Source organism: Mustela nivalis (genome assembly GCF_964662115.1).
Source record: "Mustela nivalis genome assembly, chromosome: 1".
Taxonomy (NCBI): Eukaryota; Metazoa; Chordata; class Mammalia; order Carnivora; family Mustelidae; genus Mustela; species Mustela nivalis.
In genome coordinates, this window is record NC_139020.1 from 165,826,889 (window position 1) to 165,847,074 (window position 20,186).

The following is a 20,186-nucleotide window of genomic DNA, read 5'->3' on the forward strand; positions in this document are numbered from 1 at the left end:
ATTTGAACTCATTAAAATGAACTCAAATTAAAACTTAAGTTCTTTAGCTACATTTCAAGTGCTCCATAGGCTAGTGGCTCTTACACTGGACATTACAGGTCCAGAACATTCTACCATTGGCAGAAAGTTCTATCAGACACCCTAGTCTCGTGTGGATAGGGTGGGGAGGGCTTGGAGACTGTCATTCAGTGAACAAACATATACATAAATAAGATAACTTCAGATGTGGCGGTCATATGAAGAAAATGAAACAGAGGAATGGGCTAGAGTTGTCTTTTAATAGGTCTGGGTGGGCTTCTCTGAGAAGGTGACCCATGGCCAAGACCCTGGAAGGAGGTAAGTGCACAGCATCCAGAAGTACAAGAAAGCCACTGTGGCTTGGAGTGGGGAACCAGAGAGTGAGTGGTATGACATTGGGCCAGGAGTAAGTAGAGGCCCAATCACATGGGATGATGGGGAAGAGTAGGCATTTAATTCTAAGTGGTGGGAAGCCGCCGCAGGATTTTTACCAACAAGCTGTCATGATCTGATTTACATGTTAAAAGCTTGTTCTGGCTCCTACATTGATCATGGATTGTCAGGAGGTGAGAATGGAGGCAGAGGGCCAAGGAAGAGGCTATTAAAGCTGTCTAAGCAAGAGAAGCTGGCCCCTTGGAATCAGGGACAAAAGGGCAGCAGCTAACCCCAGAGGGGTAGCTCTGTGGGAGACAATCTCTTATTGGAAGATATGGGGACAGTCACAGTACCCCGTGTGTGCAGTCACTGATACAAGGACGCAGTGAGGCAAGGTTTATAAAGTACCCCGTCCTCCTGGGACAGCAGCACTTGGTGTTACCTTGTCTTGCTCACCTTTGGTCTCTCCTAAATGATGGTAACAGCCTCTCCTCTGGCCCTCTAGTCCTCTGTCGTGCTTCTTCTAGTCTAGTTTCCACACTGCCCCTGGAATCACCTTTTCTGAAGTTGCAAATCTGATGAGGTCAGTCCCCTTCAGGGGCTCCCAACTGAACCCCCACCAAACGCGAGACTTGTTACTGTTGGTCAGGAGGTTCTTCACACTCTGGCCCACGTCTCTCTCCAGCATCTTCTCCCTCATGCCCCACCCTCAGCTCAGGCTCCACCAGCACTGATTATCGCCTCTCAGCTCATGCTGCTCCCTCTGCCCAGAGCACTTTCCCTTCCTGTCTTGGACTTACTATCTCTAGCTCTCTTTCTAGGCTCAGCTTAGAAATTTCTGCCTCTGAGAAGCTGTCTCTTGGCTCTCTAAGCTCTCAAGTGCCCTTAGTATCAGGTCCCATGGAACCATGTACTTCTCCATCATGTTGAATTATAATTGCTTGTTTACCTGTCTGTTCTGCTAAACTAAGATCTCCATGACAGTTGGGACTGTGTCTGTCTGGTTCATGATTGTATCTTGTTCTTCGTATGCTTAGCTCATGAGAAGTTCTTAAGATGTATTTGTTGAATGAGTGGGTAAATGAGGTAAAAATCTTCTTTCCTATCCTTTGGTATAGCTACTTTCTTTCCCTATATCCTCTTTTCCCCCATTATTATAATTATTATTATTATTATTATTTTTGAGTTAACCATTATCCAGGCTTCCTAACCCAAGTATCTTAGCTTGGGCTGCCATAACAAGTACAATAGACTGTAGGCATCTATGTTTTCACAGTTTTGGAGGCTGGAAGTCCCGAGATCAGAGTATCAGCATGGTTGGGTTCTGGTGAGGACCCTCTTCCTGGCTTGCAGACAGCCCCCTTCTCGCTGTATCCTCACATGGCAGAGGGAAGGAAGAACGGATGAAGTGATGGAAGGAGAGAGAGAGAGAGAGAGTCAGAGAGGTAGAGGGAGGGTAAGTGCAAGCTGTCTGGCATCCCTACGTGTAAGGCAGTCACCCCATCATGAGACCCCACTCTCGTGACCTCATCTTACCCTAATCACCTCCCAAAGGCCCCACCTTCAGACACCATCACATTGTGAATTAGACTTCAATGTGGGAATTTGGAGCAGGGGGACACAACCTTCAATCCCTAACACTGAGACAGAGCGAGAATTTGATGTTCTCCATTTCCTACACTGATCTCTAGATTTCTTAGAAATTTATTGGCAGCCTGTGGCCTGCATGATGTAGTAGAGTCGGATAACTGAGGTTTAGAGCCCAGCTCCAAAAGTGATGACCTATAAGACCTTGATCAAGTCACATCATCTCTTATTTCTCCCAGTGCTTGATGGAGGGCTTCTAAGGTGGTCAGGACATACTCATTAACTGCTTACACAGCCTCAGTGGGCATTTCGATACTTCCTCGTAGCCATATGATAAGCCTTCCCATTCATTATCTCACGTAATGCTTCCAGGAACCCTAAGAAGCTTTATTATTCTCCCATTGCAGAGATGAGGTGGCTGAGATTCTGGGAGTCTCAAGTTGGCCCTTTGTCCTGATCCTGGAACTTTTTCCTCATGCTCTTGTTTCCTTGTCTCCTATTTTACATCCTTGCCCTCTCTCCAGTCTTTAGGACTTGTGACCTGGGCAGCCATCTGGTGGTCTTTAAGAGGTGACCCGAGTCATTGTAGCTTGGTGCTATGGTCTGAATGTTTGTGTTCCCCCAAGATATACTTATTGGAATTCTAACACATAATGTGATGGTCTTAGGAGGTGGGGCCTTTAGGAGGTGATTAAGTCATGAGGATTGTGGTTATGATACATGAGGTCATTATGTATGGATTTGTGACCTTATAAAGAAGACATGAATCTTGATTTTGACTTAGGTCATGATCTCAGGGTTATGAGATTGAGTCCCACATCAGGCTCCCTGCTTGGTGGGGAGTCTGCTTAAGCTTCTTTCCCCCCCACCTCCCGCAATCTGCTCTCTCTCTCTCTCTCTCTAAAATAAATAAATCTTTTAAACAGAGAGAGACCTTACGGAGTTCCCTAGTTTCTTCTGCCTTGTGAGGATACAATGAGAAGTCTGTGACCCAGAAGAGGACCCTTACCTAGCTACACTGGCACCCTTATCTTGAACTTCCAGCCTCCAAAACTGTGAGAAATAAATGTTTGTTGTTTATAAGCCACCCAGGCTGTGGCATTTTCTTATGGCAACTTGAACAGACGAAGACTCTTGACCACCTAACAAAGTGCCCATACTGTGATTGACCCTCATACCTTGGAATTTAAAAACTTAAAAAGGTGCAAGTTCTTTCATATTGGACATTCATGGGGTCAATATATCAGATCCTCCCCTTTTTTCTTTTAAAGCTTTTATTTACTTATTGAGACAGTGGGGGAGGGGCAGCAGGAGAGGGAGAGAGAGAGAGTCTCAAGCAGACTCCCTGCTGAGTGCTGAGCCTGATGCAGGGCTTGATCTCATGACCTCGAGATCATGACCTGAGCTGAAATCAAGAGATGGATACTTAACCAACTAGCCACCCAGGTTCCCCTAAAGCTTACATTTTAAGAAGCAAAATAAGAAGTTTTTGGAACTGCGTTGGAAGCCTGGCTTTGCCGTCTACTAGCTGTGTGACCATGGGCAAGTTGCTAGTTGGCACCTAATAAGTGTGTCATACATATTCGTTAAATAAATATAGACTCTCATCTGTCTCCTTTATTTACTTCCAGTTGTTTCAAAACTTGAAAGGGGAAGAAAAGGATACGATATGTGCCAGTATCCCTTTCTGTGAAGTGTTACTTATATTCTTTACTTATTTCTCCTCTGGACTGTTGGTGTTTTTCTCATAAGTTTGAAGGAACTTCTTTTTTTCAGTACTCATTTTTTACTGGAGTGAAATTCATATAACAAAATTACTATTTTGAAGTATACAGTTCAATGGCATCTAGTACCTTCACAGTGTTGTGCAACCATCACCTCTTTCTAGTTCCAGAACATTTCCATCACCACCAAAGAGACCCTCTAGGTCTTAAGCAGTCTCTCCCCATGCCCCACCTGCCAGCCTCTGGCAGCCACTCATCTGGTTTCTGTCTCTATGGGTTTATCTAGTCTGGATATTTCACATAGATGGACTTCTACAATATGTGGCCTTTTGTGTCTGGCTTCTTGCAGTCGGCATGATGTTTTCGAGGTTCATTCATGCTGCAGCACTTATCAGTGCTTCATTTCTTTTTATGGCTGGATAATATTCCATTGTATAAATAGAACACGTTTTAGTTCTCCATTTGTCTGTTGATGGACATTTAAATCGTTTCCACCTTTTGGCTATTGTGAGCAGTGCTGCTTGGGGCATTTGCATACAAGTATTTGTTGGAATCGTATGTTTTGTATATTAGGGAAATTAGTCCTTGGCCTATAACAGGTGTTGCAAATATTGTTCTTCAGTTTGTCTTTCACTTTGTTTTATGGTGCTTTTGACCAGGCAGGATCTTGAAAAAATTGTTATGCAATTGGCCGTCAGGCTTTCACAGCTTATAGGTTTTGTGACACAGGAAAGCCATCCTTATACTTGAGGTTATAAAATAATTCTCCCATCAGAGCTGTCACTTACACACTCCTTTCCTCAAACAGGGATTAAAAACAGGCCACTTGCACTCTCCCCCTGGGGTTGTCTTGAGGCCCAAATAAGATAAGCAATACGAAAGGGCTTTATAAAATATGGACCAGCATATACACACATGGCATGTTGTCATTGCCACTATTAATTGTATGCAGTTCTGGCAGTAGCTAGTTGAGCTCTGTGGTCACTTTCATTTTGCAGAGCAGAGACTGAAGGGCAGAATTATTCAGCCAAGGATGCAGTAATTGGTAGCATTGGAGAATGTCACAGAAGATACCAACTCTTAGTAGTCACCTTGGGAGGGTTTCATATTTGGCTAAAAAAAAAACCCCACAAACATTGCCTTAAACCCAAAACTTTTCTGGTCATTCTTCCTCCAAGTAGAGGTTTTTTTTTTTTCCCCCCCTACCAGGAAAAGAAACCAGTTTTTAGTGAGTTTTGAGTTAATCAGCTATAATTGTGATTTGAGATTCATCAATGGCCATTTTGACACGTTTTCATTATGGTTTTAAGCCTAAATTCTTTTTTTTTTTAATGGCAAATTTTATTTATTTATTTATTATTTATTTATTTTTTTAAAATTTATTTGTCAGAGAGAGAGAGGGAGAGAGAGCGAGCACAGGCAGACAGAATGGCAGGCAGAGGCAGGGGGAGAAGCAGGCTCCCCGCTGAGCAAGGAGTCCGATGTGGGACTCGATTCCAGGACACTGGGATCATGACCTGAGCCGAAGGCAGCCGCTTCACCAACTGAGCCACCCAGGCGTCCCATTAAATGGCAAACTTTAGATTGAATACTGTATTGCTTGAGAGAAAAAACATAATACTTCACAATGATTGTCACTACGATGATTGTTCTGGTGTAGAATTGTGTACTGGTTAAGTCCTTGGTCTACCATATTGGTCAGACCTGGTTTGAATATGATTCCGTTAGTAGCTAGTTTTGTGATCTTGGAAATTGCTTCATTGCTCTGTGCCTCTGTTTCCCTGTCTGTAAAACAAGGATGATTACAGAACTTGACCCAATGGGTCGTAGCAAGAAATCAATGATAACATCTATATAATGTACTTGGCCCACTGCCTAGTTGGAATGAGGGCTTGATAAATACTAGCTATTAGGATAATTCAGGAAGAGCTAAAAGAATTTAGGAAATGAGCCTGAGGTAAACGGAATATAACCTTCTGGGGAGTAATCCCATCCTTGGGGGTGGCACAGATCAAATAACATAGTAGAGCCCCTTGCCTTGCCACATACCACACTTACTTTTGGAGGAATCTGATTTCTCTTACTACCTTGTGAAGGGTAATCATCAGGAGTGGCAGCTGGTTCTCATATAACAAGGAAGAAGTGCCATGTGGAGGAATGTTGCAGAAGGGCAGTGGGGAGGCCGGTGAGCCTCGGGGAGGAACAGAAGGAAAAAGTCAAGGGCATCATAGCAGGGGGCCTGCCTAGGTCATACCACCTCTTCCTGGGGAAGGAAGATTCTGGGTGATGTGGCTTCGCTGTGCGTGGAAATTTATTTGCAGGAGACAACTCTGCAACTCTGATCCTAGGCCCAACGTGGTTGGGCCCTAAAAAAAAAGCAATATTTGCAGGACCTCTGCTATGTGCCGGGCACTTTAAGCTCATGATCACCTTGGACTCTGTGCTATGAGTAATGTCACCACCATTTTACAGACGAGGAAACTGGAGTGAGGCTCAGAGAAAACACAGAAGCGACTTAGGGGCCCCCACAAGCTGGTAAGTGGCGGAACTGGAATTTTAATCACCATCTGTTTTACACCAAAATCCAGCTCTTTTGCTGCTCGGCATGTAGCTCAATACCATACTTCACTTCATTTTCTAGAGCCTTTTGTGACACTTCTGTGGCTCAGTGCCCTACACATGGGTCTCCCAGAAATATCTGAGGATTCAAACTTTTAGTAATGATGAGAATAGCTGACACTTACTAGTTCCTGCCTCTGACATCAAGCAGGTTAAGTCACTTGTGCCATTTCTTCGAACTATAATGGCAGAGCCAGGCAGGGAATCCAGTCTGTCATATCCCAAGGAAGGCAATACTTAACTTTTTCCCTTTCCTATGCTTGAGGCAGGGATGCTAATCTCTGGGCACATCTTTCTTAGGTAGAATGTATGGCTTCCATTGTTTTAAACTGGTCCAGGGGTGCCTGGGTGGCTCAGTCATTAAGCGTCTGCCTTGGGCTCAGGTCATGATCCCAGGGTCCTGGCATTGGGCTCCCTGCTCAGTGGGAAGCCTGCTTCTCCCTCTCCCACTCCCCCTGGTTGTGTTACCTCTCTCACTGTCTCTCTCTGTCAAATAAATAAATAAAAGTCTTAAAATAATAAACTGGTCCAGAGGGAGACCTCAGAGGGACTGAGCATGCCCCCTCAAGGTGAGGCAAGAGGGTGATGGCACTGGCTGTGGGACAGTACTTATCAACTCTGTGACCTCCTATCTCGGGATGCGAAGCTGTAATAAGCCCTGTAAATTCACTGGCTGGACTTCTCCCTGTGCTTTCTCCAAGTAGATCCTATGCATTCCCGCCTGCAGGCTTAGCTCATACTGTTTGCTGCATAGGAATATTCCCATCTCCTCCCACACCCTACCTCGCCCCTGGCCCCATACGTGTCTGAGGAGACCCATTACAACTGCCACCCTCCCTGGGAAGCTTTAATGGATCGCCATGGATTCATTTCTGAACCTGAATCTGATCATTTATTATATACTCAGATATAGGCATATGTGAGATTATTTTGAAAAATTTGTGAAAATACCAAACTGGGGGGATAAAACATGTCAATGGCAACCTCAGTATGGGTAATTCCCATGCTCAGCAATCCTATAGTGCTTGATTTCATTTTTTTAATTTATTATTTTTTTAAAAGATTTTATTTATTTATTTGACAGACAGAGATCACAAGTAGGCAGAGAAACAGGCAGAGAGAGGAGAGCAGGCAGAGAAGCAGGCAGAGAGAGGAGAGCTCTCTGCTGAGCAGAGAGCCCGATGATGCGGGGCTCAATCCCAGGACCCTGGGATCATGACCTGAGCTGAAGGCAGAGGCTTCAACCCACTGAGCCACCCAGGCGCCCCTGATTTCATTTTTTGTAGAACAAATCTTACCCTACCCAAGTGCATGTGAAATGGCTTCAATCTCTTTAGTAGAAGGCAGGATACTTGAACATTTGCATGGTCAAAATCTGGTGTCGGATAGCCTATGTTTGAATGCTGGTGACCTTGAGTAAGTCCCTTCCCATATCTGTGCCTCTCTTCCTTCATCTTTGAAAGAGGGGTGCTTCTGCTATGTTGTTGGGTTTTTGGGGGGAGGATATCATGGGGTAATAATAATTGCTACCATTTATTGAGTGCTTACTATGTGCCTGGCACCATGCTAAGCTTAGCTTTACATTCTTATTTGATCCTCCCAAGAGCTCCCTCATTCTTGAAATCTCTTACCCAGCAGTATTTTCTTCCCCATAGCACTTACCTTCTTCAACCATATTTTATCATTTACTCATTTTGTTTATTTTTCATCTTCCTCTTCCAGGGCCTCTTGCCTTGCATGCCTCCAGGAGGCACCATTCACTGTGCATTCTGAGTTCGACCTTTACCGAGAACATGAATGTGACTGGTGGGGATTTCCCAGAGTTGTGTAACGTGGAGACCCTGAAGCTCCAGGAGGACAGAGACCTTCCTTCCTTCCTCCCTCCCTCCCTTGCTCCTTCTTCCCTCTGTGTGTGTGTTTATTTTGATCATTGCTGCATCCCCGTATCCAGAACCATGCCTGATCTATAGTAAGCTTTCAATTAATATTTGTTGAAAGAATGAATTAAAAAGCCCTTAAAGATAGCCCGTTTTACTGGTGAGGAAACCGAGGCTCAATGAGTTAGTGATTTGCCACAAGCTCCAAGAGACACTGAGGCAGCTGGGTGTTTCCAGCATGCCTGCTCTCAACAGCTTTGCAAAACTGCGTGTCTGAAATGCCTGGCATTGTCCCTGCCAGCCCGCAATTGCTCAACAAATATTAATGAGCTTGCCTACATGGGTCAGCCTCTCTCCTCTGGAGACCATCCCTACAGAGTAACAAACTGTCACATAGCTGTTGCTTTGAGAAATTAAATTAAATTGCAAGGTGCAAAGAAAAGGTGAACCTTTTGGAGTTTTTGGAAGAAAAATTCCTAACCCGACTGCTAATGGAGTTTGCAGGGGCCTCTCAGGCCTTTCCCACCCGATTCTTTTTCCTGCTGCCTTCCCTTTTGTGAGCATTTCTTCCCCTTTTTGCTTGCAGTGAGTTCTGCTCTCCTGTAGGCTACAATGTGTCAGTTGTTATAAAATCCGGGAGGTGGAGCTTGGTGACGAGGTGGGTGGGGGAGCGCTCAGCCAGCCCTGCAGGGCGAACAGTCCAGCCCTGGTTTACCCGAAGCTTAAGCCTTGCAGCAGGAGAACTTCCATCTCGGCTCTCCTGGCTTTGATCCTCACTGTACATCAGACCAGAGGCGCCGAAGGGAGGGAGGATGCGAGATGACCGGCTCTTTGGCAACCTGACCATCTCCTTAGCAGAGCTTTTGAAAGCCAGCCGGGGACTGACTGCACGACCAAGGAGGCGCCGCGCCTCTCGTGGATGTGTGTGTGTGGGGGTGGGTGGGTGAGTCGGTGTGAGTGAGTGAACGTGTGTGTATGTGTGTGTGCATCACGGCTGTGTGTGTGTGTGTGTCCGGATGAGTGCGAGAGTGCACGCGTGAGTGTGTTTGTGTGCATGTGTGTGTGGTCGCTTTTGGTTTTTATTTCTGTGGAAGAAAAATCTTGAAAATCTGGGGCAGGTTACTGAGCTCCTAGGGTGGTAGTTCTTCTTTTGCAAGAAGAGCTGACCAGACCAAGCTACTAGAGACATTTTTTTTTTTTTTCTGGCGAGTAAAGAGAATTTTCCTCCTGGATTGAGAGGGATTTTGTCCCCCCCTGGCTCTGCAGCGGAGTAAAAGAGATTAGTCCCTAAACCTGTGAAATCGACCAGAGCCGTGTGATTACCAGGGCTCGGAGAGAGGACTGGGGAAGAAAAAGAGAAATAAATCAAACAGCCTGTCAGTGCCTTTGGCCACTTTGGAAGATGTCATCTCAAACTAAGTTCAAGAAAGACAAAGAAATCATTGCCGAATATGAAGCCCAAATAAAAGGTGAGACACGGGCTGGGGAGTCATGCTTCCCGTCCCCTTTCCTTTTTCTCTTGCTTTGGCTTTCTTTTACCCTTTTTCCTCCCTGCCATCACGAAATGTTGTTATGCATCAATAATCTTATTGTGAGTAGGAACAGTGGCGGCCGCACAAGTCCAGACTGGTTTCAACTGCAGAGAGCGCCGGTGCTGGGAGTATGGATTATAGAATGGGCAGCAATCACTGCATTGCAGGTGTGTGAGGAGGATCCGACGCCCGGCTTTAGGAGTGTCGCGGATACTCCATCATCTTGGCGGTGACATGTCACTCTAAGGCCATTTTGACAGTCACCACCTCCTCCCCCCTCCCACCCTGAAAGCCCCTTCCTATGATCTTTTTACAATCTGCTTTTATTTTTCTTTCTTCCTTCTTTTTGGTTTTTGTTGTTGCTTTCCTTTGCCCCTTTCTCTGGGCTGGAATTCACATGCATATGCACAGGGAAGCAGCATCCCCGGGGCTGCAATTCTTTGTCAGTGTCTCTTGGCTGGCCTAGGTTGCCATGGATGAACTGTTACAGGGCATATTGATCTGGACTAATGCAGGCATTTAGGCATAAAGAGGGAGCTCGGTGCAGAAAATGTATTCTCTCACAGTGTGCAGCCCCAGTCACCGTCCGGCCGCTTGCTAGCTTGTAGGGTCATCAGGCTTCATTCAAAGCCAACAGCTCAGTGTGCCGTTTCGGCGGCTGGGAGCTGCCTGGCTGCCGTAGTGCCTGAGGAAGCTAGCCAGCAGGGTGAGATGACCTCTGGCTGCTTGTTCCAGCTTTGCTGCACGGGGGGCACACTCCTCAGAAGCTGCTCCCTAAATCCTCCCTCTCAAGGCGAAATAGGACACCGGACACAATGGCATAGACGAATGCAGGCAGAATCCTCATTCACGCCCTACTGGGGTTCTCCCACCTTCGTGAGTTTTAGGCTCAGCTCTAGTGAGGAAAACCTAAAAGCACCGTGCTCGCCCTTTCTCTGAGGAGGTACCCTGGGCCTGTGCCTCTTAGCGTCTGGTTTCTTTCTGGTCCTGGAAGAGCTCTCCTTGCTGCGACACGGGCTGTGTTGTGGTCTTCTGCGGAAAGATTGAAGACAAAATACATCTTCAGGGGATACCGATGCCTGCCCTTGAGGCTCTGGGTGGACTGTTAGAGCAAGTTGGTTATTTGGGGCCCAGGTGACGTGAGGCTGCCACACCTGCTTTGGGTGCTGCCGCAGCTCCTGACTGGGTGACCCAGGAAGGCAGGCTGCCTCTCCAGGAGTGGCGGGAGGCCGGCATCCACAGCTGCTGCACACGCTTCAGATGCTTGGGAACCTTTGGGAGGGGAGCAGCCACCAGGGGAGGGCTTTGTTTTTTTTTTTTTCTCCCTCCAGTCTCGCCAACCGTCTTGTGCCTTTTAGTTTTGGTCAGACCCGGCATGCTAATCACCTCTGGGTAGACCCCAGGGCAGAAATAAACAGAAAATCCTTTTCCAGCTTTCAGTTCAGTGTGGAAAACAGTGACTTACAATGTTTCAGTCTTGCTGAGAATTTAGAAGCAAGCCCTTTATTGGTCAGAGATTTGAATTCACCCGACTGCTCCAGTACAAAAGCCCAGGTTCGGTCTTCGCCTACACGCTTTTTAGGGAGTTTGTATTTTATAAGATGAAGGTAACTGATTATTATTGTTCTTTTTAACTGCGGTTCCCAAGAAAAATGCCACAGTAGAGAAGGGGCTGTTGAGTTTTGGACAGTTTGGGGTTTTTATTAGCATTGCCATGGTAGGGAGCATGCTTGTCTCATTTTTGGATTGCTACCACTGGGCCCGTGAACTTTGCTTGAGGATCAATTAAGCGTTTCTTATTCTGGCTGATTCTTTTACGTTTTACTGTTCACCTTTATTTTAACAGCTACTCAGCAAGTGTAAGGTAATGCATTTCAGTAGGAAATTTTTCCAGATGATCTTGACTCTTCCAGACTCTAAAGGTCTCTACGTTCTGGTTAAAGGAGTTGAATTTCAGTCCTTCAGAATGACACCCACACAACTTAGGTCAGGATGTTGCAGTCTCTGAAACCATCTGGAACCTTTTCTCTCAAAATTCTGTTCATCGTCGTCATAATTACTGATGTACATACAGGGCTCTACAGTTTCTCTGGCTCACTCCCAAACATCACTACTCTTGGCCTACACAGTGTATGGAAAGGGTTCATATGAGCTCAGTTTTAGGGAGGGGGAAACTGAGGCCTTGTCATGTGGAATGACTTGCCCAAGGTCACAAGGCTGGAAATGTAAAGGCAGCCCGTCCTCTTTCCCAGTACATTGTTTGCCTGAAGCTGCCCCCTGAAGGATTGATGTCAGTAGCAGATGGCGGTTTTGTGGTGGGGACTGGCTGCCTTTTGAACGCGTTCCATTGTTTACCCTCTTACTTTTATCCCTTGCCTTTGTTGCTTGCCTCTGAAGAATGTTTGACCAATCACCAAAAATAACGCCTGATGCCAATTTCCTTTCTCCCTGGGTATCATTTGGCCAGTTTGGTGCAGATACTTCACTTACTTAGGTAAATTTTGTCCTGTGAATCGAGTGAGGGGAATTTTTGGTTTTTAAAAATGATACTGAATTCTTTGTTGACTTACTCTCTTTTATCTCTTTTTGAAGAATTTATTGACCTAAGGAGAATGTTTTAAAACTTTTTTTCCCCTACTGTAGAAAATTTCAGACCCATGCCTTCTCTTGCCTTCTCAAATCCTTGAATCCCTTTGATAATATATTTGCAACACAGTAGTATACCAGGTGCTTGTACATTCCCAGTGATGGGGAGCTCATCACCTCCCAAGTCCACATATTCTACCTATGGATAGCTCTGGCTATTGTGTTGTTTATGTCCCCCTATTGCTTCTGTATTATCTTCCCCTTGGGACTCCACAGAACAGGACAGATGCTTCTTCCCTGTGACTGTCCGTTGGATGTTTAGAGACTCTGATCATAGCTCCTGGACTATGAGCATCTTCATTTGGTCTTGTAAAGTACTTATCTGCTGCTTAATCAACTTCTCTCTCCTTTGGATTTACTGTATATTTGCTTGCAGACTCTAGTGCCTTTGGGTGCTTGGCAGGTAGAATAAATGAGTGCAGCTGACCAAGTAAGATGATTAGTCTTATGATGATTAGTTGGTCCACTGCCTCATTGAGGGCAATAGAAGAAAGGGTGGTGGTGATTATGGTAGGCTTGAGAGAATGTGTCCTGTCCAAATGGAGAGTCACCACTTGGGTTCAGCCTTTTGTTGCAGTTTAGGAATGATGTAGGCCTAACTAGATCTTTCTTTCTTTCTTTCTTTTTTTTTTAAAGATTTTATTTATTTATTTGACAGACAGAGATCACAAGTAGGAAGGGAAGCAGGCAGAGAGAGAGAGGAGGAAGCAGACCCCCTGCTGAGCAGAGAGCCTGATGTGGGGCTTGATCCGAGGACCCTGGGATCATGACCTGAGCTGAAAGCAGAGGCTTTAACCCACTGAGCCACCCAGGCGCCCCAAACTAGATCTTTCAATTTCTCAACAGATGCCAGAAAGCTAGATGAGAGCTTTATGCTATTAAAGATGTTTTGCCAAGGTACACCTGGCTGACTCCATTGGTAGAGCATGTGACTCTCGATCTCGAGGGTCTTAAGTTCAAGCCCCACGTTCAGTGTAGAGATTACTTTAAAAAGTTTAAAAAGTTTTTTATTTTTATTTTTATTTTTTTTAAAAGATTTTATTTATTTATTTGTCAGAGAGAGAGAGAGCAAGAGCGAGCACAGGCAGAGTGGCAGGCAGAGTCAGAGGGAGAAGCAGGCTCCCTGCGGAGCAAGGAGCCCGATGTGGGACTCGATCCCAGGACGCTGGGATCATGACCTGAGCCGAAGGCAGCTGCTTAACCAACTGAGCCACCCAGGCGTCCCAAAAAGTTTAAAAAGTTTTGTGACTCTTGATCTTGGGGTTATGAGTTCAAGCCCCACACGGGGTGTGAAGATTATTTAAAAATAAGATCTTAAAAAAAAGATGTTTTGCCAAATGGACCTTCAAAAGATCATACTATCAAAACCCTTCCTCAAGAGTGGTAACAAGTTCTAGATGAAGGTCTCTGGATGTGGTCAGAGAAAGGAAACAACTATCACCTCCTTATGCTGCATATAATGCTTCTGTTATATAACCCGAAGGCTGAATTAGCCCTTTCACTGCCCATCTCCTCATTGTACCCTATCTTTTATATTTGCTATATTTTTCTAATCCACTAGGCTAGGAGTTATGTCAGAGAAAAGAAATTAAAATGAATTTAATAGGATTTGTTCTTGGTGACCCTGTGCTAGCTCCAGATGGACTCAACTTCCTGTCTGCTTGCAAGTATCTCTTTATGAGTCTGTTTAAGAATTTTGCTTGAGAGTAACATCACATTCTCTAGCCTGGAAATGGCAAGCTGTAACTTTTTTCCCCTTTGAAAACTGGAATAACATTTGCCCAACTCTGGAGTTTTGGCATCTATCCTATTTTTCACAATTCCTTCAAAGATCAGTGATAGTGTTTGATAATCTTATTTGCCAGAGTTCTCAGTACCCTGGGCTCTAATTCATCTTGCTGTCAGACATGATGATCTGTTCTGCTTTTATTCAGAGTTCTCATTTCCATTTCAACCTAATAGAAAATTGAAATAGAAACATAGTGATTGACTTTAGTGTTTTGTTTTTTATTATACATCCATAGTCATTTTAGGCCATCTTCTTAAGAGCAAAAGTCTAGAATTTGGGGGAAGAAGAGCAGATTTTGAAGAAGATCACAGAGAAGTATTTATTTACTCATTCATTTATATATTCATTCAGTAGATATTGATTATCTACTTTGTTCTTAGTCTCATGCTGGGTGTTGTGAGAGATACAGAGTTTATGATATATTTTTGGCTTTCTAAGATTTTTCTTGAAATATGGTGATAAAATCAGTGAAGGAAATTAAAAACACAAAACAAAATAAAAACCAAACTCAGAATACAAAAGCTTCCAGCTGAGCACCAGAATGACTTTAGTCTGAAAGAGATTATGCCATTGACTGAGTGGAGGAGCTCCTTAGGAGCCCTCACTACTGTCAACAGGCTCCAATGAGGAAAGGATGCTGGGTTGGGGAGACACTGGGGAGTATTAGGGACTGCGGCTGATTAGTGAGCTCACCTAGAGGAGTCTCAACTCTAGTCTTCACTGCCAGGCAGAGTGTGAGCCCAGAATGTTGGTTCTTTCCATGTTTTAAGGGCATCTGGATTTTAAAACAAAATGTCCTGATTTTTATTTTTAATTTCTAAATTAAAAAAATTTTTAAATTATAAACATTAAAAAATTGGGTAGTCTTTTTTATTTTTGAGCTATAAGAGTTCTTTTTAAATTAAAGGGTAAGGGACACTTGGGTAGCTCAGTCAGTTAAGTGTCTAACACTTGATTTTGGCTTAGGTCATGATCTTAGGGTTGTGAGATCAAGCCCTGCGTGGGGCTTGGTGCTCAGTGTGGAGCCTGCTTCAGATTCTTCACCCCTCTCCCTGCTCCTGTGCTTTCTCTCTTTCAATAAATAAATAAATAAAATCTTAAAAAAAGGAAGTTGGAGGATAGTTGGCATACAGTGTTCTATTAGTTTCCGGTATACAATGTTGTGATCCCACAACACTATATGTTAGGCTATGCTAAGCTCACAAGTGTAGCCACCATCTGTCACCATACAACACTATTACAATACGGCTGACTATATTCCCTATGCTGTGCCTTTCATCTCTGTGACTTACTCATTCCATAACTGGAAGCCTGTACCTCCTACTTTCTTTCACCCATTTTACCCTTCCCCCAACCCCTCCCTCTCACAACCGTCAGTGTGTTCTCTGTAGTTATAGATCTATTTCTGCTTTTTGTTTGTTTATTCATTTGTTTTGTTTTTTAGATTCCACATGTAAGTTGGATCACATGGTATTTGTCTTTCTCGGTCTGACTTACTCCACCTAGCATAACACCCTGTTATCCATGTTGCTACAAATAGCAAGACCTCATTCTTTTTGATGGATATGCCATATCTTCTTTATCCATTCCTCTATCTATCCATGGACATTTAGGTTGCTTCCATATCTTGGCTATTGTAAATAACGCTGCAGTACACATAAGGGTACATATATCTTTTCAGATTTCTGGTTTTCTTTTTTTTGGGGGGGGGGGGGGTAAACACCCAGCTGTGGAATTACTGGATCATAGTGTATTTCTATTTTAATTCTTTGAGGAACCAACATACTGTGTTTCACCGTGGCTGCACCAATTTACATTCCCACCAATAGTGCACAAGGGTTCTTTTTTTGAGCTCTAAGAGTTCTTTATTCTGGATATAAGTCCCTTAGCAGATATATGATTTACAAATATTTCCCCCCATTCGGTGGGTTATCCTTTCCCTTTTTTGATGGGGCCCTTTGAAGCACAGAAGTATTTAATTTTTATGAAGTTTAGATTATCTATTTATTCTCATGCTTTTCTGTAATATCTAGGACTCTTTTGCCAAATCCAAGGCTATGATGAAAAGCTCCTGATTTTTAAATGTAGCTCCGATTTTTGAGAAACACTATGCTGCCTGAACAAACCCATCAGTGGGACATTTTTCAGTCCACTGACCACCAGTTTGCAAATTCTGGCCTACAAGTTGAAGTCCATAAAAAGTCTTGGTGATGGAGCCTCAGCCAGTTTTATCTTCTGTTTTATCTTCAGTTGTCTTCTCTATAATAAACCTGTGCTCTTGTAACCACATGAAACCAATCCGTTATCTCTGAACCCTCCATATCCCTTCCTACCTCTGGATCTTTCCCCATGTGTGCCTTCGTTCTGCTTAAGATATCCCCCTCTTCTCATGCTTTCTTTGGCCAATTCCTGACTGTCCTTTGTGCCTGCCCAAATGATACTCTCTTCCGTGATGTCTTCCTAATAACTCTCGTAGGCAGAATTAGTGGTTTCCTCACATCTGCCCCCCATATTCTGAGCCTTACTCTCCTTTACTACAATCTTGTGATTAATCCTTTGGCCATGAACTTTTGAGGCCAGAAATGCTCGTGGTCATTTTGTTTCCCCACTGTGGTTGCCAGAAGATAGGTTGAGAGAATGGCTGGTTAGTTACTAATAAGAAGTTTTACTCTTACAACTTTTAGCTCGCTTAGTTATTTTCTTTTACACGTCTCTTAGGCTGCCATAGCAAAAATACCATGAACGGGTGACTTAAACAATAGGTATTTGTTTCTCACGTTTTTGGAGGCTGAAAGTTCAAGATCAAGGTACCAACAGATTTGGTTCCTGGTGTTGTAGATGGCTGCCCTCTCTCTGTATGCTCATATGGCCTTTGCTCAGTGTGTGGAGCGAGAGCGCCGTCTGACTTCTTCATACAAGGGCACCAATCCCATCATGAGGGCCCCACTGTCATGACCTTCAGCTAAACCTAATTATCTCCCCAAAGCCTCATCTACTTCCAAATACGATCATACTGAGGTTAGGGGTTCAACATATGAATTTGGAGGGGGAGACACAAATACTCAACCTGTGAAAGGACCCATATTTTCTGTTCCATTGAAAATAGGGGTATTATTATTTTTTTAAGATTTATTTATTTATGTATTTATTTATTTGACAGATAGATCACAAGTAGGCAGAGAGGGAGGCAGAGAGAGAGGGAGAAGCAGGCTCCCCACTGAGCGGAGAACCCGCTATGGGACTCAATCCCAGAACCCCGGGATCATGACCTGAGCCAAAGGTAGAGGCTCAACACACTGAGCCACCCAGGTGCCCCGAAAATAGGAATATTACTGAGAAAGAAAATACTCTCCATAGTTTGCTGAAGTTCCTTGTTTGTTCCTGGTAGTGGAGATTTGGTGAAGGCTGACGTGTTGAAAGCCAAGGTGATGTATGATGAGGCGTTGTTTGCCACAGTCATGGTGGAGTGTGCATTCCAGGCTCTTTCCAGTTTGGGGAAATCAGTGAATCTGGGGATGTGTATTGGCTGTTTTTGGAGTTTTTACCACAAGAGTTTGTTAGAAACAACCTTTCCTTTCCTCTCTTATTTATTTATTCCTTCACTTACTCACTCATTCATCAGTGACCATTGCAAGCCATGCTTCAGGCTATATAACTTTATTTAGCAGTAGGAGGTCCTTAAGTTTTATTTAGCTCCAAGTCTCAGTCATATATAACACTATCTCATTTTGTGATCTCAATAATTTTCTGAGGTTCTCATTATTATTCCTGTTTTATAGATTAAAAGCTCTAAGGTTCAGAGAAATAAGTTAGATCAGATTGCACAGCAAACAGGGGCAGTGCTAGGGTTTAAAGGGAGCCTTCCTGACTTCCATTTGTACAGGGAGGCAAGAAGCATGCCAACACAATGTGACTCTGAAACCCAGGGGTTTCTCTACTGGGGGTCAGTCTGGGATGGGTCTTAATCTTTGACTTCCTATCCTTCCTAAAGTTTCAGCTCCCTGTCTAGTCTAGCTTTTCCTAGTGCTTGCTGGATGCCATCTAGTTGTGTCAGATCCTGTCACACCCCCCATCCCCCTCATGGAGTCACTTTTGGCAAAGTGTCCACTGGAGATACTCCTGTAGATTTGACTGAGGCTGCTCTGTCTGCCTCTGTCAACCTGGAAATACAGAATCGGAAATCCGAGCGGTCTTCTAATCCAGGTCTCCCAATTCTCCCTGCCTCCAGAGCCAAGATGTGGAAACCAACGTTCAGAGAAGGGTTCTGGCTTACAGACACTAGTAGACCATAATTCCAGGAGGCGGAAAGCTCTCTCTGCTAGGCCCATTGCTGTAGGCTTGTGCCGGGCCTCTAGTTGGTGATCCATAAATGTATGGGTTTGAATTGCTCTGGTAGATGGTGCAAACCCAGGTGGTGGTGATTGCCCGGGAGGCAGAGCTGAGTGGTACCTTGGAGAACAGGATGAGGCAAGGATATCATAGGGTAAGGATGGGAGGGTGGAGAGGTTAGGCTGGATCAGAAATTGGTCCTTTCCGGGAAGGGATGGGGGTTGACTTCTTTAAGATGCTGAGTTTCAGAATCTCTGGCCTAATACAGGACCTAGCAAATGGTGTTCTAGGCTTGATTTCACTTGTAAATGATTCATTCCTGATGGTTCGTTGGTGTTTATAAAATATCTTAGCTGGCCAGGAGGAGGATTTTGGCTCTTTTCTCTTAATTTGTCTAATCGTTAGGCCAATTTATGTTTGGAGCAGTGTTCCCTGAGAAGTATTCCATGAAACTGGATGTAAAGAGGCTTTAGGTGGAAAAAAAATTGGGGACAAATGGGTCTTGGAAGTTCTAACACAAACGGAGTTAAATAGGTTTATTTCCTACAGGAGTTCTGGGAACCTTAAATGTGTTGAGTGTAAAGCACCAAGAAGGGGCCCTGGACTTTTCTCAAACTTATTCAATCTTGTAGACATTTTTTGTGGAATATCTCACACAACTCTATTCCTGAGGGGTGCCTGGGTGGCTCAGTCAGTTAAGTGTCTGCCTTTGGCTCAGGGACTGAGCCCTGTGTCCAGGCTCCCTATTCAGCATGGAGTCTGCTTCTCCCTCTCCCTCCCCCCACCCCAACCCCACCCTGCCTTGCTCATGCTCTCTCACTCTCTTAAGTACATAAATCTGAAACAACAACAACCTATTCCTGACTCTATTCCTGAGATTAAATTCTAGAAAGTATGAGACCACACAATTTGTGGATTATCCTGATTCTTTCTCTTTTCTGCCTTTTGCCACCAGTTCCCTAATTTTTATACTTTTCTCAGAGGGCAGTTTGAAGAGGGGTGGAGGTAAAAGAAATGCGTATCCAGCCCAGCTAAGTGATATTGATGTGGTGTTTTGAGGTCACTTAGAAAATGTGGGTTTTGACATCTCCAATTACAGAGCGCTCAACCATTGATTTAAATGGTAATTTGGCGACAGCTTGCCCCTGATCAATATGCATGGCGTGTGCCGGTCTGTGTGTGACAGTAAGAGGTTGCACTCAGCTGCAGGCTGCATTCACGGGGCCTTGAGTGGACCCCAGCACTGCCCCTGGGATTGTAGTCAATGCGAGGTGACATTGGTGCAGAGGAACGCACGGAAGCCCAAAGCCCGTGCACCTCACAGTGAACAGAGCTCAGCTGCAAATCCAGGTGCAAGAGAAATGTGTTTTTCTTTATGTTTCTATAGCTCGATTTCCATTTGTCATCTGTCTTCTGCTAGGGGTGGCAGAAATAAATATAAGTCAGTTTGGGGTTTTTCCTCTCTCCTTCTGTGCTGTACCCCAAGGTCCAGGAGACAAAGGCAGTGCCAAGGGACATCTGTTGTGGTTTATCATCAATCTATTTTGTAAACTGAAATAGCCTCCTTCCTTTTGGGCCTTCAGTGGTCTGTCCATGCCAGTGACCCATCCTTGATTCCCTGTGTCCCTCTCTTCAGTACTTCCATGCCGTTTGCAAGCACCAGGAGTCATCCTGGTGCCCACGTACCATG

The 20,186-nt window shown here is 44.5% G+C and overlaps 1 protein-coding gene and 1 long non-coding RNA gene across 10 annotated transcripts in view; both read left to right on the plus strand.

Moving 5' to 3' along the window:
* The first annotated feature begins 6,025 nt into the window (after nt 1-6,025).
* LOC309855699 lies at nt 6,026-8,642 on the plus strand. The gene is made up of 2 exons (XR_014306938.1): nt 6,026-6,239; nt 8,046-8,642. It is a non-coding gene; the product is annotated as an uncharacterized lncRNA (long non-coding RNA).
* Nucleotides 8,643-8,855: 213 nt separating this feature from the next.
* The window catches only part of SRGAP3 (SLIT-ROBO Rho GTPase activating protein 3), a 252,348-nt gene continuing 241,017 nt past the window's right edge, over nt 8,856-20,186 (plus strand). For 7 of the 9 annotated variants that reach the window (XR_014298751.1, XR_014298752.1, XM_082683048.1 and 4 more), the window contains exon 1: nt 8,873-9,669. Coding sequence is in view for 7 of the 9 variants with exons in the window: in XM_082683048.1 (XP_082539174.1) it covers nt 9,603-9,669 (67 nt within the window). In the remaining 2 variants the exon portion in view is untranslated. Of the gene's footprint in view, nt 9,670-20,186 lie in introns of all 9 variants that reach the window. The other 2 variants (XM_082683050.1, XM_082683054.1) reach the window with 1 other exon arrangement.